The 24100-nt window shown below is 42.7% G+C and overlaps 2 protein-coding genes across 4 annotated transcripts in view; both read right to left on the reverse strand.

Moving 5' to 3' along the window:
* Positions 1-661: 661 nt before the first annotated feature.
* LOC133401730 (uncharacterized) lies at positions 662-3055 on the reverse strand. Its single transcript, XM_061675040.1, has 2 exons — positions 2909-3055; positions 662-2564 (listed from the first exon to the last, which is right to left on the reverse strand). Exon 2 carries the CDS (start codon positions 2524-2526, stop codon positions 1105-1107), a length of 1422 nt encoding a protein of 473 aa, XP_061531024.1. The 5' UTR covers positions 2527-2564; positions 2909-3055; the 3' UTR covers positions 662-1104.
* Positions 3056-4036: 981 nt separating this feature from the next.
* znf1035 (zinc finger protein 1035) overlaps positions 4037-24100 on the reverse strand; it is a 65308-nt gene continuing 45244 nt past the window's right edge. For 2 of the 3 annotated variants that reach the window (XM_061675033.1, XM_061675032.1), the window contains one exon: positions 4037-7589. In XM_061675033.1, coding sequence (XP_061531017.1) covers positions 4616-7576 — 2961 coding nt within the window. In that variant the 5' untranslated portion in view covers positions 7577-7589 and the 3' untranslated portion in view covers positions 4037-4615. Of the gene's footprint in view, positions 7590-15073; positions 15263-24100 lie in introns of those variants that run through there. The other variant, XM_061675031.1, reaches the window with a different exon arrangement.

Below are 24100 nucleotides of genomic sequence, written 5' to 3' on the forward strand. Positions count from 1 at the left end.
GATAGTCAAAAGATAAAAAAAACAAAGAGAGGAAAAAAAAACAGAGAGAGAAAAAAACAGTATGGAAAGCTGTTTGAGCATTTACTCGATATCCTTGATATGCAACTTAAGGTCCAAGTACTAGTACGTTCTTTGCATTCACTAGTTAAGACAATTTAGGACACTAGTAGAGAGAATGTGGCTTAATAGTAACATTTGTTTTCCGCTACTAGTGCCACTTCCGTTCTACAAGCACAACCTAAAGCAGGATAGCTTTCCACTTGTCGCTAGGGCCACTACGTTACTCGTGAGGCAAAATTGTCCACTAGTTGACAACTGTGTGCCATTAGCGACATAAAAGTCTGCTCGTTAATAACGTGTCTCAAGTTGTGCGCAGATGTCAACTAGTGCAGTTTTTCCTTACCAGTAACTAACATGTAGTCGTCTGATCGAAAATCTGTCCAACACCGTAATGTAAGTAATCGCATTACAGTCCTACCATTTTATATTTTCATTGTCCAAAATATAACTGTTCTGTATTAAGCCTTTTTTGCCTAATAGATAAGTGATATTTGACCAATATGCTGATGAGATGCCTGATTTTCATTGTTTCTGTAATGTACTAGTACATGGACCATAAACTGGATATCAGGGACAAGTAATTTTGAAAAATAGAAACAAGTGAGAATTTGAAAATATAGTTTAATACATAAAGTTCACTTTAAACGAGTCAAAGTAAAATGGTCACAGAAGTGAATCCTCAAAGCCTAACACATTCTGATCATGCTAAACCATATTTAGAAAAAGGACAAGAAAACTATAATACAGCGCCTTTGTTTTTGCCACACTTTTCATCTTTAGCCTACATTGGTTGACTTTGTAATTTAGCACTAGCCTACATTGTTTGACTTTGTAATTTAGCACCAATGTTCAAATTCACTGGTAAACTGAAGAGAATTCAGATGTTTTGTCCTGACACAAACAGGATCCAGCCAGATTCAAATGCATATTAAATTCTATCAAATCTAAAAGCATACACTCATACATGTATTTTAAAAGTACAGGTGTCAGGAAACATTTTACTCCTTTGGAATGAACATAAGCAATGTGCGACGTGCAAACCGGTCAAGTTTTAATGGGAACAGATGAGGTGACCTGGTAGATCATTTCAGATGTTTTTTCTGGTCCGGGTTCCACGATGTAACAATCGTCTTCCGTATCGTCTCCTGTACCCACATTTTCAGCGTGTCGCCCTTTGTCGTAAGCGACTTGTTGTTTCTTGACGTCCGCAGGGAACGTATAACTCCTCTCACCGTTCACCCGGGTGACGGTGGCCTTGGACACGACCGCATCCCGTCTGGGCTTGATCACCTTGCCGATGCGGCCGTGCTTGGCCATGAACTCGTCAGCTTTGGGACACTTGTGCCTTTGCAGCTGCTGAATGCTCTCAAAGGGGACGTGGCACACTCGGCACGTGAAGTCGGCTACCCCCGAGGACGTCTCCACGGACTGGCTCAGGTTTACGCTCGTCGTCGTGGGCGAGGGCGAATGCTTCCAGCTGCTTTTCTGGGCCGTGTTTAACATGGAATTTTGACGTTTGACCTGCTGGGAAGGCGTGGCGCGAGCTCCCTGAGGGACTCTGCCGGAGGTTCGGACATTTAGATTTTTCAACTGCAGGGCAGAGGTGACTTGAAGCATCTGACTGTTTTTGTTACCCGCATTGGAATACTTGCGCGGGCTCTGAGTCAAGTCTATTTCCGGGACAGGATTTTTGTAATTCAGTGGCCTAGCCGTAATGAGTTTGAGTTTGGCCGTGGTGCTGGGGGAGTTACACGCGTGGAAGCGAGGCACTAACTTCCTGCTGGAAAGCAGCAGGCCACATCCAATGCAGCCACAAATTTTATCTGCAATGTGAGTCGTAATGTGTGAAATGAGCATTTGCTTGGTGACGAAACCCTCGCCACATTTACCACAAGTGTACGGCTTCCACTGGTTCCACTTGCGGACCGTTTGCACTACCACCACAGGCTGGTAGATTGTCCAAAGATCCACTGTTGGCACCCCCGCACCAGAAAACATACTACTCTTCATGTCTACTCCAGCTTTGCGAGGCAGAATGGACGACCACACGGAGGGGTACATGGTGGGCATGTGAGAGATCGGTTTTGAAATCTTTGTCGAACAAACTGATGCGGAGGGCGACTGCAATGCCGGCTTCCCCGACACAGATGCACCAACTGCTTTCCAGACAACTTCACCCGACTTGAAGCGTTTCAGCTTCTCCTCTTCCTCAATGTGCTTTTCAAATCGCCGCTTCTTTATTGTTTCGTGATGCAGCACCTGTTGTCCTGGTTCATGTGTGAAGTTGTGGCAGATCATGTCTTCGTATACGCCAAACTCTGTTCCGCACGAGCAGATGTGGCTAGTAAAGGGGCACACATGTTCCTCCAAAAATTTCTGGCTGGAAAAGATCTGTTCACAGCTGAAGCAAATCCCTCCAGTGCTCAAATCACTGCTTTCCTGGGGTTCCTGAAGTCGCTCCATCATCGGGCTGGGAATAGGAGAATATACTTTCAACGTGGCACCTGTTTAAAAACATTTAAAATGGAGATGTAAGAATATTTTCACAAGACAAGGCTTTCTTTGACTCGTCACGCGTTCAACTGGAGCACGTTTAACACTTTTGCTGTTTAACACGCGCAGAATAGCTATTCCAACATAAGCAACCTTTAAGGTAAGGCAAAACCATCAACAACGCGTCACGGGAGCTTCAAAACGCATACCAGTGATCGATTTTTTTTTTGAACAAATGAGTTAGGTTGTGACATTTTTGTCAGTGGCAGACGCTATTTTGATGGAACGTGAGCCTGCTAATGCTAACAAGCTAAGCGTAGCCTTAGCCGGCTCGCTGATGACAACGTTAGCTTACTTCGGCCGTGATGTCAAAAGTAGCGGCGTAGGAGAATTCGACGTTTATCCTCGCCACAAATAGGACAGTGCAGAGCCGACGTCGTTTTCGGGGAAAGCTGTAGTGTCGGCGTTCAGGCATAAAGTGAGTAGCATCCGACCACACCATTAAAAAAAAAAAAAAAAAAAAAGGGGGGGGGGATGTCTTCTTCTGCGAATGGCGCCCTTTGCTAACTCCACATCCTGTGTTGACAGGTTTATACTGGCCCCTAGTGACGGAAAGCCGGAACTACCTTTATAATGTCGTCACTGCTGGAAGTGATGTCATGTATTTTGATGATACGCTGCAAATGCGAATGTCCTAAATCAAAGCAAAATATGCTTGAGCTTTGTCTGCTAAGATATTTCTTTTTACCAGGTAGTCTGTTTCTCACTTGCATCAAGCATTTTCACCCTGAAATCTTATGTTTGGCTTAAAATACAAAATACCATAATTTTAGAAGTACATGTAGTATACTAGTTTGCACCGTTTGCATACTAATTTCATGACATCCATGGTGAGTTTTGAGGCTAGCTTTGGTAACTTATTTTAAGAAATCTTGCAAAGTTTCCTGTTCTAATGGCAGAATCTGTTTGAATTAATTCCTCATTTCCCTACTTTTACTTTTTTTTTTAAAAAACACTTTTTCCAAGCAGCGAATTATAGTTGTATGATTAGTGCAAAGCGGGGAAGTACAATTGACGGTTCTGTCATGTAATTAGACATACGTAATGACAAACTATGCTAATAGTCACATTTGAACTTGGAAGTATAACTATAACCAATATACTAACATTTGAACTTGGAAGTATAACTATAACCAATATACTAACAGCATATAGAAGTTACTGTATGTTTATATTTATGATGGCAAATGTGTCCAAACTTAATAGAATCAGACTACTGGGCTAAATACAAACACGTTTTCATGCATTTTAATTATTTCATTCCCCCTGCCCTTTTTAAAAAGCAGCTTTTACAGGGGTCCGGTTTATGACAGGATTTCATTCCGAGGGCAGTAGTAGACATATATACATAAGACGGAACGCACCATAGTCGATCATTAAGGCCGGGCAAATTTATTTGTATAGCACAATTCATATACAAAGCAAATCCACGGTGATTAGCTAACGCAGCAGCAAAGTCATAATTCAGGTTAATATTTGTATGAAAAGCACTTATTTGACTGTCGTAAACCCATCTATATGGTTTTCATTGCTAGTTCTCTTACTAGTGAGTACTTACAATATTTAAGCAAAAACAACAAAAAAACCAAACAAGTCCCCACAGATGTTCCGTTTATTCGTGATCTGTTTTCAGGATGGCTGTAGAACAATTGCAATACCATACACTACAGAGCCAACTGTTTGGAAGAATTAAAAGAGAAACAAATACAAAACCATGTTGATGGATTGGTATATTTAGCAACACCAGAACAAGCTAGCTACAGTACAACTATTGGATAAAATTTGAAGTGCAACTATGTACATCCTTTGAAAAACAGGACTTAACTTGACAAAACTACACTTAATTACGCAGCAGCAACCTGCTAGAAAACTAAAGTGTTTTTCCTCCTGTGTTACTGCAAAGCAGGTACAAATCAAAATGCAGCATCATGTCACAGTTAACATTATTATTTATAAAAAAAAAGAGAGAAAAAAAAACAAAAACAAAAAACAGAAAATGCTATTAAGCCAATAGTTCTGCAACCATGACGTTATGCACCCTTCTGCGATGGGTTTTCAGTGATTTCAGACTTGGGTATGAACACTGACAGATATCACAGCGGTGGGATTCAGACTGCTTGTGAGTCAGCAGGTGCTTCTGCAAACCGTCCACCGTGCCGAACCAACGGAGACAAACGGGACAGCGCACAGGCTTGATGGTAGGTTTGCAGGCGCCACTCCTCTGGTGAAACAGAAGACTGACCATGTTGGGGAATTCAGAGCTGCAGCGGGAACAGCGATACAATTTGGGTGCGTTTTGAGGTCGTCCGCCTTTGCATCGGTCCCAGGATAAGTGCCTTCGAAGGGAACACCGAGTGGCAAACGTATTTCCACATCGTGTGCATATAACCCGCTGCTTTTTGTCACCGTTTGAGCGCTCAGGGACTAGTTCCTTCTGTGACGGCTTATGGACTGGAGGAGGAGGCGGTTGCTGGTGGTGCTGTGGTTGTTGTTGAAGTGGCTGATGTTGGATCCTTAGTACCAGGGGTTGTGATCGCTGTGTTTGGAGTCCCGTCAGCAGCTGGTGATGAGGATGCATGTGGATCTGCAGGTGCACCTCGTAGTCTGCCCAAGAATTAACAGTCTCTCCACAGGTTGGACACGTGTAGGATTCCTGCGCGTGCTTTTGTAGATGCTCCAGGAGGAGTCTTGGAGATGTAAATCCAACCCCACACTCACATGTCACTCTCCTGGGTAGCACAGATGGCAGTGACATGATTCCCCAGTTGTTTGCGTCATTATCTGCGATACCTTTTGCACCTCCCGGCAAATTGTGCTGCAACGGCTCTTTAGTTTCTGTCCTCTGCATCTGACATCTTCGCCTGTGAACCATCATGTTATCTTTGCGGTTGAAGTTTCTCCCGCAGACAAAGCAAGCAAACATTGGTTTAGTGCTGCTATTTTGGGAAACGCCACTGTAACTAGCACTGTGTGATACAGGCACAGGCCCCCGAGGCCGGAACCCACAGAGCCGCAAATGGCGGGCCAGAGTAGATGGTCGACTGTATGTTTTCTGACACCTGGGACAAGGGTAACGTTTTACACCATCTCTGACAAAATAGCTCAGGTCTGACTCCGACTCCATCTCACCGTCATTAGCAGCATTCTGAGAACTAAGCAGCTCCGTGTCATCGTCCAAGGGCATCGTCCACTGGCCTTCATTGCTGCTCTCGTTATGCACCGACGCCACATCCGAGCAATTGTTTTCCATTACACTGCTAGGGCCATGTTTATGCGTGTCCATCATGGAAGACTTGGACAAAAATGGTGGAAAGCTTTTGGCAAAACCACACCAGGAAAAGTCTGACATTTCTGACTGCTCAGGAGTAGTAGAGGTTACCTCGACTTTGACACGAGGGGCTTCAGTGTAGACAGAAACACTGCCAATTTCATGCTCACCTTGACCATCCCTGTATGCTAAGGCTTTATTACTCGATCTTAATACTAGCAATCTGTCAGCGGAAGGATGGGTGTGAGGGGGGGATGCCTTTGGGCCATGACACTTATGCTTCTTCAGGTTGTACCTGCGGGCGTAGTTGTGTTTGCATACAGGACAATAGAAAGATTTTTTCATATTGTTAAAGCTATGGAATGGCATCATTTTTTGGACTAGTGGCAATGCACTTGGCAGATGCTCAGGCTTTTTCATCGACGGAATGCAGACATGATTGTCAGTGAAAGGCAGCTTTCCAATGATGAGTTGTTTGCAGCGACGGCAACATTTAATTCTCTCCTTTTTGTGTAAGAAGTGATGCTCAGTTAATCTGTCAGAGTTCGGAAAGGTCCGGCGACAGCGGCCACATTGATATCTCCCAAAGAGAGCATTATTGCTAGGATCTCTGAGTTTCTGACGGGTCTCCAGAACCACGACGGGTGAGAGCACTTTGGTCAAAGAAACGATCTTCTTCCTGCTGGAGTCGATAATTCGGCTAATGGTGGGAGCTTTTGTCTTTACACCAGGCTTCGCAAGCAGTCGCTTCAACTTAGCTACAGAGAGATCATTGACTGGTGGCTCTTCAAATTCTTTGACTGGCGTTATATCAACTGGGACGGCTTCTTGTTTGGGGGTGACAATATAATTACTGTCTTTTGGAGATGGCGACACGGAGGCGTGCTTCATGTAGGCCGATGCCAGCATTTTCATTAATTTGTTATTTCTAGTCAGTCGTTCCTCATTGTCACTGCTATGAACAGACTGTGAATCCCTCTCTGTCTCTGGCATTGGCTCAGTCGTTGCAGATGTCTTGTCAAGTTCTCCATTAATTTCTTCGGGGGTTTTACATTGCTCAAGAGGAGTTGATGGAACAACTTCACTATCTTCTGGTCTTTCAATGGCTTCAAGCTCTAGTTTAACAGGCGGTGAATCTGAAGTAGAGGGGCAACATTGCTCAAGAGGAGTTGATGAAACAACTTTTCTTTCTTCCAGTCTTCCGAGGGCTTCAAGCTCTATTTTAAAAGGAGGGGAACCTGAAGTAGAGGGGCAACTCTGGACCGAGTCTGTCTTTGCTACACTTGGCCTTAACTTGACAATCAGATTTGGAGAATCATCAGTAGACCCTACTGCACTTGAGAGGACTTTACCATCTGTCAATTGGAGTGACTTTAATTGAGAATCATGCGATTGCTTATGTTCAAGCATAAGACAGAAGTTGTGAAATTCCTCTCCACAATCACAGATATAAAAAGATGGTGAAGCGCCATCAGACGACGCTGATGGATTGGTTGACTTTAGGTTTGCTGTCAAAGCGCCCTGCGTGCTCATGTCAGGCTGCGTTGAAGGAGAAGCAATGACCTTGGGGAGCATGTTGGCATGCGTCGCCTGGTGTACGAGCAAGGCAGCCAGCCCACTGAAGGTTGCCGAACATGCCACGCAACGATACATTTTGGAGGATGGTGGTAGATTTCCCTGGAGTCCAAGCATCATGGACTGTCGTTTCCTGTAAATAAGACAAAGGCATGTCATTGGATATTGCACACAAAGTTCACTTTAATATATCTTTTAATATGGTGTTCAACAAGCTGTAATTTTGTCAAGACTTAAAGGGTCATATCCTAGCAATAGCGGGATCTTAAAGTACAGTGGAGCATCTTAAAGACCCTGTAAATTTAACAGATGTTTCTAATAATATTATACAAGTTTGAAGATGATTCCTGAAAACAGAGAAATACAGTGCTGTGAAAAAGCATTTGCCTCCTACTCAAATTCTTATTTTTTTTGCAAAGTTTCCCCATTTTAATATTTAAGATTAAACAGGTAAATTCCGATTATTTTGACCGATGTGACATCTAATTTTTTTCATGTCAATGAGAAAAGTACAATTAAGATTTTTTCAAAACCAACCCAGGCCTTTTTCGTATGTGGATTTAAATTGGATATGTAAACAATCCGAGTGCAGCCTGGATGCGTAAGTCGCGCTCATCCGACCTTCGTCACCAAAAGGTGACAAACGTCACAACTGTTCAACAAAACAGACACATGACAAAAGCAACTGCAGATGAAGGAGTAGAAAACAGTGAGTGGTTGGCTCTGGTTGCAAAAAAATCCTTGAAATTGCCACAATCATCTCAGGTCTGAGACCTACACACAGGGCTATATTTACTTCTGTAAACACACTGCAAAATGTGACGCCCTGTTTTGTGCGCATGTGTGTCACTTCACTCATTTCGTCCACATTAGAAGTCACTTTTTTTGCAATGTGAACGACTACATAAAAATGGATTTAACAAAAAAAAAAAAAACAACAACAAAATGAATTGGGAATCATTCCCTGCAGTGGGGAACACAGCCATTGTTTTTTGTTGTTGAAATCTTATTTTTAATCAATTTAGCTGAGCTAAAGAACTATACCAGCTATTCAAAGATATTTCCATACAGTGTACAGGATATTCACTTTTGGACATGCATTTGTCATGTTCATCATCAGTTTCTTAAGAAGGTGCTCCGAAAGGCAATTTGAACATGTAAGGAAGTGTAGTTAAAAACATTATATTGTAGTATCTGAAATCTGAGTGTGGGCTGTTAAAAGGACCTCTCTGATGCTGTGAACATTGGCACTTATTCATTCCATAGTTCTGGATTTAAAAACAATGTCTGCAGGAAAAAAAAAAATCCCCCCAAAATAGACTCAGTAGTAATTATAAGCTTGTTTTCTGATGACATTTAATTTTCAGACAGATTTTGTCCCGCCAACATTCAGGTCGAAACCTGTATGAGCCTGCTAACCATGCAATAGCAATGGAGGATGAGCATATTACTTTGTCAACTAGTATCTGTTCTCCTGCGTTATTGTTGCCTACATTGAAAGCCTGGATTTTATTTGTTAAGAATAACGAGTGAAAAAAGTGAGGTTAGATACATTTGAGTATGCTTGTTTTGTTCTAATCGATTGTCGTAATGCGTCATTGTAGAAGAGCCAGTCACTTGAGGTAAGTGCAGATTAGTGCAAGTTTTGTCAGTTCGTTGCTGTATTTATTATTTCGCTCTCCATTGAAAAAGAGTTTGGGGGAAATGACATAACACGGGCATTTGCTTGTTCAGTTAAAGGCTTTTTGTACAGTAGTGGCGTCGTGTGACCGATGTGGACTTTGAAGACCACGGCTGGGCTGGCGCAGTGTTCGTACCACATTACTCAATGACACTGATACGTTAGTGACTTTTAGCATTTAAAATCAGTGACTGAACAGAATTTTGGGTCACTGCTGTGAGTGTGCAACGATATATACTACAGGGTGATTGAAAAGTAACTCCCTATTTTTAAGTACTTGTAATTAATTTCTGAACTATAATTCTTACAAGAAATGAACATGAGAAGAAAGTATTGCGTGGAGTTTTATTTAAAATTCGATATGGGCGCCACCATTAGCCATCAGTTTCTCAAGCCGCCTGGCAACCGCATTAACTGATTTGACAAGGAACTCTTGTATTCGTCCTTCAAGTTCTTCCAGTCATTGGTTTGGTAGAAAAGACTTGCTCCTTTAACCAACTCCACAGAAAAAAGTCGCAGGGTGTTAAGTCAGGACCTCTGGCTGGCCACTCATACAAAACAAAAATTGAGAAAACTAGTACTAGTAGTGGCGGCACGGTGGCCGACTGGTTAGAGAGTCAGCCTCACAGTTCTGAGGACCCGGGTTCAATCCCCGGCCCCGACTGTGTGGAGTTTGCATGTTCTCCCCGTGCCTGCGTCGGTTTTCTCCGGGCACTCCGGTTTCCTCCCACATCCCAAAAACATGCATAAATTGGAGACTCTAAATTGCCCGTAGGTGTGACTGTGAGTGCGAATGTTTGTTTGTATGTGCCCTGCGATTGGCTGGCAACCAGTTCAGGGTGTACCCCGCCTCCTGCCCGATGACAGCTGGGATAGGCTCCAGCACGACCCTAATGAGGAGAAGCGGCTCAGAAAATGGATGGATGGATAGTACTAGTAGTAAGTATTTTAAAATAGAGTTACTTTTCAATCACCCTGTATATTGCCAAATGTATTTGCTCACCTGCCTTGACTCACATATGAATTTAAGTGATATCCCATTCCTAATCCATTGGGTTCAGTATGATGTCGTTCCACCCCTTTGCAGCTATAACCGCTTCAACTCTTCTGGGAAGGTTGTCCACAAGGTTTAGGAGTGTGTTCATGGTAATCTTTTTACCATTTGTCCAGGAGCACATTTGTGCACACACTAATGTTGGACAAGAAGGCCTGGCTCTCAGTCTCCACTTCCAATTCATCCCAAAGGTGTTACATCAGGTTGAGGTCAGGACTGTGCAGGACAGTCAAGTTCATCCACATCAGACTTTGTCATCCATGGCTATATGGATTGTATTTGTCATATTGGAATAGGAAGGGGCCAACACCAAACGTCCATTGGGAGAATACAATTGTCAAAAGTCTGTTGGTAAGCCGAAAAATACAGAGATCGTTTCACTGGAAATAATGCCTCGATCAGACTACAGGATTTTATCCCCGATATTGGCCCGATTAGCTATCACGGGCGAGTTCCCAACTGTAAGCGCTACCACTAGCTGGCTAAGCTACATAATGTTTTGTTGCCTGCTCGTGAGCCGTATCGTATTAAAAGTATGTGAACATACCTCAAGCAATCCTTGAATGAACATCCTCTCCCGAGCACCGGTGATGACCACCAAATGCTTTTTCTCATTTTGTTCTCTCTTGTCCCCGCCCCCAAAAATACATTTGATCCATTGTTGTTGTCATCACCATTGTATCGGGTGTACTCAGTTGCATTGACCAGTGACACGTTTTCTGGTTCTGCCTCTCCGACAGTGTTTGATTGGACAAGATAAAGCCTAGTGATTGTAAACGACGGGATAAGGTGGTATCGGAATACATGTCGTGTAGTCTTGCCACTGTCTGACAGAGACGGATACGACAAGATTTCATGGCAGTACTCTGACATAGTGCAATCATGAAAGACCAAATTTGTCTTGTAATCGTGAACGACCAAAATTGTAGTCTGATCCAGGCATAAGCCCAGTTCCTGAAAAACAACCCCACAACATAATCGCCCCTCCACCAGACTTTACACTTGGCACAATGCAGTCACACAAGTACCATTCTCCTGGCAACTGCCTACCACAGTCTCGTCCAGTACATTGCCAGATGGCGAAGCGTGATTTGTCACTCCAGAGAACGCGTCTCCACTGCTCTAGAGTCAAGTGATGGCGTGCTTTACACCACTGCAGCCGACACTTTGCATTGCACTAGTTAATGTATGGCTTGGATACAGCTGCTCGGCCATGGCAACCCATTCCATGAAGCTCTCTGCGCACTTTTATTGAGCTAATCTGAAGGCCACATGAAGTTGGGAGGTCTGTAGCGACTGATTCGGCAGAAGGTTGGTGACCTATTTTTGCACTATGCGCCTCAGCAGCTGCTGACACCGCCTCGTGGCCGAGTTGCCGTCTTTCCCACACGGGTCCACGTTCTTACAATAAATTCTTACATTCAACTGTGGAATATTTAGTCGTGAAGTAAATTCACGACTGGACTTGTTGCACAATCGCATCCCATCACAGTTCCACGCTGTAATTCACTGAGCTCCTGAGAGGTGACCTATTCTTTCACAAATGTTTGCAAAAAGAGTCAACATGCCTAGGTGCTTGATTTTATACACCTGTGGCCATGGAAGTGATTGGAACACCTGAGTCCTATTATTTGTATGGGTGAGCGAATACTTTTGGCAATATAGCATATGATAGCTTGGCATGAACAAAGCTGGTGATAAAGACAACTGGCATGTGCCGAGTTCATACTATTTTCATCAATGACACTAATAAATTACAATTTATTTCGCAAATTAGCAATTGAACATAAATTTGGGGTACTGTTGTGTTGATGTGTGTGTGCAACAGTATATAACACCATTATATGGTGTAATATCAATTTAAAGCTGTATTTGGAAACTCAACAAAATGTTTTTCCCCCTGAAAAGTCATTTTGGAGGTTTGAGGATTATTATATAGGACTATTAGACTTTACACCGATTTTATCGAGCTGATCGTTATCGGCTGATATTTAGCATTGTATGCCGACCGGCTGAAATGTCATAATTCGCCGATCCGATCGGCTACGCAAAAGACATTTACACCGTGTCGCCGCGTGCACAGTATATTTGAATCCAAAAGCTAGTTTATTTTTAACCTTGTGACGCGTCTTTTGACGTAGTACTGTAAATATCTGACAGCCAATTAAGTTATTTAAAAAAAAAAAAAAAAAAAACATGTAGGCGGCGTGTGACAGACAACACGTCGGAGACAGGCAACACCTAATGCATGGATCAGACTACAAGACAAATTTGCTCTTTCATGATTGCACTGTCAAACTACTGCAATAAAATCTTGTATTCCGATACCACCGCATCCCGTTTTTTACGATCATTGGGCTGTATCTTGTCAACTCAAACGCGACCGGATACACTCGTGACCGTGGCAACGACAACAAGAGTGGAGCGAGCAGACTGTATTATAAGGACAAAATGGGGGGAAACGTGTGTTGGTGGTCATCGGTGCTCAGGACAGGAGAGGAAGTTCGTTTAAGGCTTGCTTGAGGTATGTTCACATACTTTTAATACGATACCGCTCACAAGCAGGCAATAAAATGTTATGTAGCCTTGCAAGCTAGTGGTACCACGAACGGTTGGACGCTGTTCTGTCGAATCATGCTCTAAAAGTTTCGTTGTGGGTGAAGTCATTTAATTAAAAATAAAGTAATTTAATTACAGTAAGTTAGCACCCATTATTTCTGTAATGTAATGTTGGTTTGACCTGACACGATGTGACTAGATCAGTGATTTCCGACTTTTATGGAGCCAAGGAGCATATTTTACAATTGAAACATCTCACAGCACACCAAACAAAAATGTCACAAAAAGTGGATACATTAATTACTGTATTTCCGTCCTGCCAAGACCATTCATTTGTTCTGTCTGTCACTACGCCTCACTGGCATAAATAGAGGAACAAAGATACATTATTTATTGTAAATATAATTTTTGGAGCAATTAAGTACACATGTATATGCAGTAAATGAACAGGTCATTTAAATAGATGCATTCCTCCATCTTGTGATCGGAACAGTGATCGGTTATCGTTTTTTTAAACTCGCTGATCGGTCCCAAATATTCTGATCGTGTAAAGCCTAGCAACTATATATTAAAATATTAGTAAATATTGCTACTTTATCATATAGCACATTCCTTTGACCTCATTGAAGCGAATTTGGTCTCCAGTTCCATCACACCAAGACATTGTGGCATATCTATTTTGGCAATGAAAAAGGGGCGTTCCAAGGGCAATTATTTACATATTGCTCCAAAACAGATATTATTGAAAATGACTGCCACTTGAATTTTCTTGAGCAAAAAATACAAAGAATTTAGGCCATCTGGACGCTATATGTCCTTTAAGGGTGGGCTGATTGATTTGCAGTTGTGACATCAGTATAGACGAAAGCATAAAGGAAGAGCTCAGATGAAATTGCAATGGGGAATTTAAGGTTCAACATTGGCTCAAGTCAGGGAATCTGTATGTGGAGTGCTCGGGCTTGAGTTGTAGCTCTTGTATGAATGTGCATTCTGTTATTGCTGGTGATGACACTGACTGAAGTACACCAGTGAATGTGCCATCCTTGACCACATCCTTTGGCATTACAATATGTTTTCAAAGGCTATTTTCCTGGTGTGGTTTTGTCAAAAAGGGATTTTTGATCAATATGTTTCCTTTGTTGTTAACGTCAACAACAACAGGAACATGTATGTTCTGGTGTGATAACAACATGTAGGTTCTGATGTGATAACAGTTGACAACCAATGTCATAGAACACAGATGTCAAACTCAAGGCTCAGGTGCCACGTCCGACCCACCACATAATTTTATGTGGCCTGCGAAAGTAAATCATTTGTATCAACTTCTTTCTTGCTAAAATCTGTACCAAAATTTTAAATTCTCTTATGAAGTAATGAGATACTGCAATCATCCTTTTGTTGAGAAACAACTTTTTACAGTAATTTGATCAATAGCTTTAACAAACCATTTATCCTTCTGATTTCAAAACTAGTTATCCATCAATTTGTTGTGTATATGTTATACTTTGATGAGGTAACGAAACATATGGTTTCAGTCATAATGGCCCTCTGATGGAAACTGTACCAACACTGCAGCCAACAAAAAAAATAAAAAAGTTTGACACCCTCGTTATGGACGATTTCATTTTACTCAAGGTATATCAAGGATCTCCAGGATTCATGTAATTCACGTGAAAGCAATGCCATGTGGGGCCACCATCTAATCCCCTTGAACTTCATATCTTTCTTCAATAGATATAATTTGCAGCCTTGCAGTGAAATAAAAATCGTGTCAATGTCTTTCATGTGCCAACGGCACCTCTCTTTTGATTAACAATTATTTATACCTGAACTAGAGTTGACCTATTATATAGATAACAACACGTGCTTTGGAGTCTGGCTACAAAATGAAATTATGTGAAGTGCAAAACATAAAAGACTGCGAATGTGAACGTGTACGTATTACTTTAAACGGCAATTACGAATGAACATTAACGCCAAGCTAATGCTAAAATGACTCGAGCGTGATCAATCCCGACCACTTCGCTAACTAACATAGCTATGCTAACATTGCGACGCTAAATTCAACACACGGTTATGGTTAGGCGATGTATAAAAATTTTTTTAAAAAAAATAAAAAAAAAATCGACTAGCTGCATGCTAAGCTCGTATACTTGCTCGGACGGTGAAATAGTGAGAGATAAGCGAGGGGAGGTGGCTGGCCACGCTCCCGGGAGAGGCCACACAAACAACGGATACGAGCGAGCTACCGCTGTCTCCTCTCAGTAGCTTTGTTTTTTTTGCATTTGTTTTTTTTTTTCCCCTGCCCCGTTTAAACACTCACCTCGTCCCAAAAGCGCGGTGTCCGAAGCCTTTGAGGTGGACACAAAAGGCTAACTAGCTGCGTGGATCCGAAGACATCTGGCCGGGTACTGTGCGTGAGGTCTCGGTAACGCGGTTCAACCTCGAACAAATGTGAAAATGTGCCAGGGGGAAGAGCAGCAGGAGGAGGAGGAGGAAGAGGAAGAGCGACGTCCAGCTGCGGGGTCGAAAGACTGGGAAGCCCACACCGGCGCATGCGCAGTGGACACGCCTGCAGTGAAAACGCCTCTGCCCCTGGAAAGCTTGGTCACGTGGTTCCCCAAAGCAGCCTCTAGACTGCCAAATACTGTACTGTGCAGAACCCAGGGAGTCTCACTAGACCAGTACACGTGTTTGCACTGCCAAAATCAACCATTTTATTCATTAGACAGAGTTGCAGGGGTAGCAGGGTGAGGTAAATGGGAAGCACATCCACCTCACAGTTCCAAGTTTCTGAGTTCAAATCTTGACTTAGGTTCTCCCTATGCTTGTGTGGGCTTTCTCCAGGTACTCTGGCTCCCGGTACCCTCCAAGATAAAATATGTATGTTAGGTTTATTGAAGACTAAGCAAGCTGTAAATTGACTCAGTTTGGTGCAGTACATTTTTTGGCACGTCCATTGTCAAACGCTGTAAAGGGTCCCAAACAATGCCACCCATACCAACCCACAATTCAACACCTTTTTTGGGGGGAAAACAGCCAAGGTATGTTAATATAGGATACAGTATTAGCCTAATTTCCACAGTGATATGGTTCAATTGACTTGGGTACAGTCCATACTGTATTTGATTGCATTTCCATTGCAAAAGATCACAAAATATCGGACTTGAACCATCACACTTTTAGCTAGCTCCTTCTTGGGAGTTGGTCCTGCCTCATAGGTCTGAATATCTGGGTTTGAATTTTAGTTCCGGCCTTCATGCATGGAGTTTTGTCGGTTCTCCCCGTACTTGCGTGTTGATTCTCTGGCTACGCTGGCTCCCTCCCACAGTCTAGTGGGTACGCTAACTCTCATCCAATCAGCTGGGATAGGCTCCAGCACGCCTATGACCCTAATGAAAACAAGGGGTACCAATAAGAAGTAAGTTGGCTCGGTTTGGTTAAGTAGAATTTTTTGGCACCATCCATTTACTACTACCATCTATTCTGTTCAGAGCTGCAATCGATCCCAGCTGGGTTCAGGCGAAAGGTAGATTACAACCTGGACTGGTTGCCAGTCATTTATAGGGCACATAGAGACAGACAACCATTCGCACTCACATTCACTGGGTGGAAACTGAACCCACCCTGCCTGCACAGAAGTCAGTCCAATGAAAAACTACGTACACCATGTGTGACCTCAAAAGAGAGCACTTCTGCCTCTCAGTTCTGAGGTTTTGGGTTTGAATCTTGGCTCCGTGCTTCCTTTGTGGAGTTTGCATGTTCCGGGGTTAGGGGTATTCAGTCTTCCTCCCACATTAAAAAAAATAAATAAATAAATAAATAAAAAAAAAGAAGAGCAACCTCACCCACCTAATTTCTGGCAAAAGGCAGACTGCATCCTGGACTGGGCACCAAGCACAGGGCACAGAGACGAACATTGACACTCACATTTAAACCGTTACTGAGTGACAACTGAAACATTTAAACCGTTACTGAGTGACAACTGAACACTGTGCCGGTATGAGTGCAAGTATGACTGATTGGATGTCTTTATGTGCCATGTGATTCTCTCGCAACCAGTACAGGTGTAGTCTGCTTTAAGCAGTACAGATGGAACAGAAAATAGTGTTTTTAAGGGCCTCTAATGTAGACCTGTAGATTTATTTGCACTTTTCCCCCCTTACAGGGCCCCTGTGTACTGACCCACTTTCCAATACCCTTTTATTGGGGTACCAGAGGCAGTTAGGTAAGCTTGTGTAGATTGGAGCTTGACCCATAGCTTAGCTGTCCATAGATTGGTCGACAAGAGAATTGTCACTTCCGTGATGGAAAATAATGTTACAGGGTACTTCATATTTTCAATCTAAAAGTTTTCTTTTTCCACATAGCCATACCACTGACCTGAAAAATGACACCTAAAAAGCTCTGATATTCTAGCCAGGCCAGTATAGTTGGCAATGTCCTGAATCAGGCACCCTGTTTGTCCATCTGATCCTTATCAGGAACCGTCTTTTAAGATAAGCCAGACAGACGTCTAAAGAAAAACTTGTTCGGGTGTAAAAGTTGTGCACAGACTGTCAGAAATTGGAAGCTGGACAGTTGGGCACTCGTTGGCCTTACCAGGATGGTTACTTCAGTTCATCCGTATAACAGACTTTGAGTGTTGCACTTTTGTTCTCCTCCCAGACAAATCCTGTTTTATACTGTATAAGGTAGAGAGTTGTATGGGTATCACATCTAACCTTCCGTTTTCTACTCCTTATCCTGTTGGATATCCTGAACCTGCAGCCAGCTGAGTGTGGGCAAAAGACAGACTTTTCCCCTGCATCGTTCACCTGTTACAGGACACATATTCAGTCAAGTCCATAAATATTGGGACATCAACATAATTCTCATCAGTTTGGCTATAAAAACCACCACAATGGATTTGAAATGAACAAGATGTGCTTTAACTTCAGAGTTTCAGCTTTTCAAATTTAAGGACATTTATCAGCCAAACGGTGTAGGAATTATTAAGTTTGTATATATGCCTTCCACTTTTTAAGTGACCAAAAGTAACGGGGGAAAAATTAACAATCCTAAAAATAACTGTCCTTGGTTGCAAATCCTTTGAGGGAGAATAATCATCTTTATTGTCATGGACATGCAAGCATGCACATGAAATTTGTTCTCAACATTTTACCCATCACAGTGAACAAAAACACACTTGTTAGTGGAACACACTGGAGCAGGGGGCAACTTAGGCACCTGAGGAGCAGTTTGGGGTATCTGTGTCTTGCTCAGGGACACCACAGCCGTGAGTCCGGGAGATGGTGGTGGATGGTCCAGTTGGGGTCTTGAACCTAGATCCCCACGGTGGCATGTGATGAGCTTAACCATTGGGCCACGGCTGACCCCAGTCAGGTAACCACAGCCTGAGGTCTAGAACACGTAAGCATCACCAGATGGTGAATTTGAGGCCTGGCTCTACCAGGCCTCAACTGTCTTCAGTTCCTGTTTGTTCTCGGGGCATTTTCCCTTCACTTGTGTTTTTAGCAAGTGAAATGCATGCTTAATCGGATTCAGGTCATGTGATTGACTTGACTCTTACAGAACATTCCATTTTGCCTGGAAATACTCTTTGGTTGCTTTCACAGTATGCCTCGAGTCACTGTCTATCTGCACTGCAAAGTGCTGTGCAATGGGTTCTGAAGCATTTAGCTGAGTATGAGCAGATAATATTGCCTAAAACATTTCAGAATTCATCCTGCTGCTTTTAATGGCATATTATAGACTTCTGGCTCTCACAGGCCTGTAACTTATTCTTGAAGAGGCTCCTCTGTCCTCCACTCATTACTTGTATTAATGGCACCTGTTTGAACTCGTTATCATTATAAAAGACACCTGTCCACAACCTCAAACAGTCACACTCCAAACTCCACTATGGCCAAGACCAAAGAGCTGTCAAAGCACACCGGAAACAAAATTGTAGACCTGCACCAGGCTGGGAAGACTGAATCTGAAAAAGGTAAGCAGCTTGGTGTGAAGAAATCAACTGTGGGAGCAATTATTAGAAAATGGAATACATACAAGACCACTGATAATCTCCCTCGATCTGGAGCTCCACGGGAGCTCTCACCCCGTGGAGTGAAAATGATCACAAGAACGGTGAGGAAAAATCCCAGAACCACACGGGGGGACCTTGTTAATGACCTCCAGAAAGCTGGGAACAAAGTAACAATCAGTAATACACTACGCCGCCAGGGACTCAAATCCTGCAAGGCCAAACGTGTCCCCCTGCTGAAGACAGTACATGTCCAGGCCCATCTGAAGTTTGCTAGAGAGCATTTGGATGATCCAGAAGAGGATTGGGAGAATGTCATATAGTCAGATTAACCCAAAATAGAACTTTTTTGTAAAAACTCAAATTGTCGTGTTTGGAGGAAAAAGAATGCAGAGTTGCATCCAAAGAACACCATTCCTACCTGTGAAGCATGGGGATGGCGCAAACCACCAGGACCCTTCCTAGATTTAGCTGTCCGACCAAGCTGAGTAACCGGGGAAGAAGGGCCTTGGTCAGAGAGGTGAACAAGAACCCTATGGTCACTAAGGTGGAGCTCCAGTGTTCTCTTGCGGAGATAGGATAACCATCCAGGAGGTCAACCATTGCTATCGCACTCTACCAATCAGGCCTTTATGGTAGAGTGGCCAGACGGAAGCCACTTCTCACTGAAAGGCACATGGCAGCTCGCTTGGAGTTTGCCAAAAGCACCTTAAGGATTCTCAAACCTCCAGAAACAAAGTTCTCTGGTCTGATGAAACCAAAATAGAAAATGTTGGCCTGAATTGCAAGCATCATATCTGGAGAAGGGGCTGTTTTTCTGCTGCAGGAACTGGGCGACTAGTCCACAAAGATGACAGCTGCCAAATATAGAGAAATTCTTCATGAGAACGTCCTCCAGAGTGCTCTGGAACTCAAGACTAGTGCATCGATTCACCTTCCAACACGACAATAACCCAAAGCACACAGTCAAGATAACAAAGGAACAGCTTCAGGAGCAGCCTGTGAATGTCCTTGAGTGGCCCAACCAGAGCCCGGACTTTAATTCAATCAAACATCTCTGGAAAGACCTAAAAATGGCTGTCCACTGACGCCCTCCGACCTGACTGACCTTGAGAGGATCTGCAGAGAAGAATGGGAGAAAATGCCCCAAAACAGGTTTGCCAAGCTCATAGAGACATACAGAAGACTTGAGCCTGTGATTGCTGCCAAAGGTGCTTCAACAAAATATTAAGCTAAGGGTGTGAATACTTATGTATCTATTATGTTTAATTGTTTACGTTTCAAATAAATTTGCACAACTGTCTGAAAATGTTTTTACTTTTTCATTATGGGATATTTTATGTAGATTTTCTTTTAGAGAAAAGTATACTTATCAGCTTTAAAATAAGTGTAACATAACAAAATGTGGAAAAAGTGAAGGTGAGTTAATACTTTCTGGTGGCACCGTATAAATGTATCACTCATCTGGTGCTGTACCTGCAGCTTTCAGGACAGCAGTTATTCAACCCTTATTTAAAAGACCCAAACTTGACCCCAACCCTAATCCTGACCCTTCACCCGGTGTCAAATCTCCCATTAATTAAAAAAATTCTGAGAAAATTGTAGTACAACAGCTTAATGATCACATGGCCTCGAATAACCTATTTGAATTTCTTCAGGCTGGATTCATGGCAGACAACTCTTCTGAAACGGCCCTTGCAAAAGTGATGAATGTTCTTTTACTAGCTATGGATTGTGGCACCTCATCAAGAGTTATTATTCAACCTCAGCGCTGCCTTTGATGGCGTTGATCCTAATATACTACTAGATTTACCACTTGAGTATTATAGGCCAAGCACTTTGTTGGTTTAGATTTTCTCTCTCTGGTAGGACACATTGTGTAATTCATGGCAATGTGACCTCTGAGTATTATAATGTCACTAGTGGAGTCCCGCATGGATCGATACTCAGCCCTCTTTATATGCTGACGCTTGGCGATATCATACGTAAATATAAGCTTTCACTGTTATGCTGACGATCAGTTATACATGCCATTAAAACTAACTAAGCCACGCGATTGCTGAAATCTGGAGTCTTGTCTCGCTGAGATTAAACAGTGGATGTTCTGTAAATTTTTGCTCCTTACCCCTGAGAAAACTGAGCTGTTGAACATAGCCACTTGTTTTAGGACATCACTCTGGGTTTTGACAAAAGCACTATTATTACCCAAAGTGAGTCCGCAAAAAAAAAAAAAAATATATACATATTTGACTCAACTCTCTCCTTTCAAACACACATGAAGAATATTATATTATTGTAACATGCTGCTTTCTGGTCTTCCCACATCTAGTATTAAAAGCCTGCAGTTTGTACAAAACGCTGCAGCAAGACTTTTGACGTGGACAAAGATAGATTATTTTAGCCCCATTCTGGCCAACTTGGATTGGCTCCTGTGCTACTTGAGATGCAATTTTAAGGTCCTGTTACTTACTCATAAAATATTACATGGGTTAGCACCCTATTATCTCACTGACTTAGCTGCACGGTATGGTCCGTCCCGAAACCTACGCTCGCAAAACGCTGGTCTTTTGGTAACTCAGAGAGCCAGAAAGAAGTGTGTAGGCTCTCGAGCATTTTCTATTTGGGCTCCAGTACTCTAGGATGCCCTACCCGTGAATATTAGAGCTGCTACCTCAGTAGAAGTGTTTAAATTCCAATTTATTTCTACTCTTTGGCATTTAGTTAAAGTACATGTAGGTCTGTTTTACTGCTGCTTGTTCTATCTCCTATCTCTTCCCCCCTCCTCCCTAGGTGACGTTGACCGAATCTGAGGCTGTTGCTGTTTGGGCTCTGGACTGACCAACTGGAACAAGATCTCAGGTGGCCCACTTCCCCCGGAGTCGTTGCTATGGAGGATTCTGCTCTGACTGACCGGGCCACGTCCTGATGCAGAATCACCAAAGGAGTCTACCCTGCGGTGCCTTTTCTCTTTAAATGTACTCTCATGCCATCTTAAACATTGTACAGCATTCTGGCATCATAATGAACAGCAACAGCCTATGTGATAAATGTTGCCTCCTCGACATCCATTGCAGCCTGGTCATCCTGGAAAGAGGATCCTGCGATCCCATCTCAAGGTTTCTTTTTCCCCAAATAACGTTTTGAGTGTTTCCTTGCCCGATTGGTGTGTGTAGATTAGGGGATGTCATCAATCATTGCGAACTGTGGGCCTGTGATGTCCGTTGAGACTCTTTTGTGATGAAGGGCTATACAAATAAACTTGATTTGACTATACTGCAAAAGCAACCAAAGGGTAATGTTTTGCAATCAATCCCCTGACCTGAAACCAAATGAGCATGCATTTCACTTGCTGAAGACAAAACTGAAGACGAAATGTCCGAAGATCAAGCAGGAACTGCAGGAGAGCCCTGGCAGAGCATCACCAGGGATGAAAACAATGTCTGGTGATGTCTGTTTTCCACACTTCAGGGTGTAATTGACTGCGAAGGATTTGATTCATGAATGTTAATTTTACCCAATTTGACCCATTAGTTTTGGTCCCTTAAAAAATTGGAGGCATACTACATACAACCCCAATTCCAATGAAGTTGAGACGTTGTGTTAAACATAAATAAAAACAGAATACAATGATTTGCAAATCATGCGCACCCTATATTTAATTGAATATGCTACAAAGACAAGATATTTAATGTTCAAACTGATAAACTTAATTGTTTTTAGCAAATAATCATTCACTTAGAATTTTAAGGTTGGAACACGTTCCAAAAAAGCTGGGACAGGGTCATGTTTACCACTGTGTTATATGACCTTTTCTTTTTACAACATTCAATAAACGTTTGGGAACTGAGGACACTAATTGTTGAAGCTTTGTAGGTGGAGTTCTTTACCATTGAATTGATGTACAGCTTCAGCTGTTCAACAGTCCGGGGTCTCCGTTGTCGTATTTTACGCTTCATAATGCACCACAATGGGAGACAGGTCTGGACTGCAGGCAGGCCAGTCTAGTACCCACACTCTTTTACTACGAAGCCACGCTGTTGTAACACGTGCAGAATGTGGTTTGGCATTGTCTTGCAGAAATAAGCAGGGGCGTCCATGAAAAAGATGTTGCTTGGATGGCAGCATATGTTTCTCCAAAAACTATGTACCTTTCAGCATTAATGGTGCCTTCACAGATGTGCAAGTTATCCATGCCATTGGCACTAGCACAGCCCCATACCATCACAGATGCTGGCTTTTGCACTTTGCATCCATAACAGTCCGGATGGTTCTTTTCCTCTTTGGCCCGGAGGACATGACGTCCACAATTACCAAAAACAATTGGAAATGTGGACTCGTCGGAACACCTTTCCACTTTGCATCAGTCCATCTTAGATGAGCTCGGGCCCAGAGAAGCCGGCGGCGTTTCTGGGTGTTGATGAATGGCTTTTGCTTTGCATAGTAGTTTCAAGTTGCCCATGTGATGATATCCATGTGGTGATATCCTTTACACATTGATGTCGGTTTTTGATGCAGTGCCGCCTGAGGGATCGAAGGTCATGGGGATTCAATGTTGGTTTTCGGCCTTACCGCTTACATACGGTGATTTTTCCAGGTTATCTGAACCTTTTGATGATATTATGGACCGTAGATGATGAAATCCCTAAATTCCTTGGAATTGTATGTAGAGGAACATTGTCCTTAAACTGTTCGACTATTTTCTCACGCACTTGTTCACAAAGAGGTGAACCTCGCCCCATTCTTTGCTTGTGAATGACTGAGCAATTCAGGGAAGCTCCTTTTCTACCCAATCATGGCACCCACCTGTTCCCAATTAGCCTGTTCACCTGTGGGATGTTCCAAACAGGTGTTTGATGAGCATTCCTCAACTGTCTTTTTTACCACCTGTCCCAGGTTTTTTGGAACGTGTTGCAGCCATAAAATTCTAAGTTAATGATTATTTGCTAAAAACAATAACGTTTATCAGCTTGAACATTAAATATCTTGTCTTTGTAGTGTATTCAATTAAATATAGGTTGAACATGATTTGCAAATTGTTGTATTCTGTTTGTGTGTTTATTTATCACAATGTCCCAACTTCATTGGAATTGGGGTTGTACAATCTGTTGTAATTCCTACACCATTCACCCGATTTGGATACAAATACCCTCATATCAAAACTGAAACTTGCTTGTTTCATTTCAAATCCATTGGGTGATGTTTACTCAATTGAGAATTGTCTCGGCGTCCCAATATCTTTGGACTCAACTGTAGAGGCAGACAATTTCTTGCTGAAACCTAAGGTTGTTGAGCACAAATCAACCCCATGCTTGTTGCCTGAATCAC

The sequence above is a fragment of the Phycodurus eques genome, chromosome 4, assembly GCF_024500275.1.
Source record: "Phycodurus eques isolate BA_2022a chromosome 4, UOR_Pequ_1.1, whole genome shotgun sequence".
Taxonomy (NCBI): domain Eukaryota; kingdom Metazoa; phylum Chordata; class Actinopteri; order Syngnathiformes; family Syngnathidae; genus Phycodurus; species Phycodurus eques.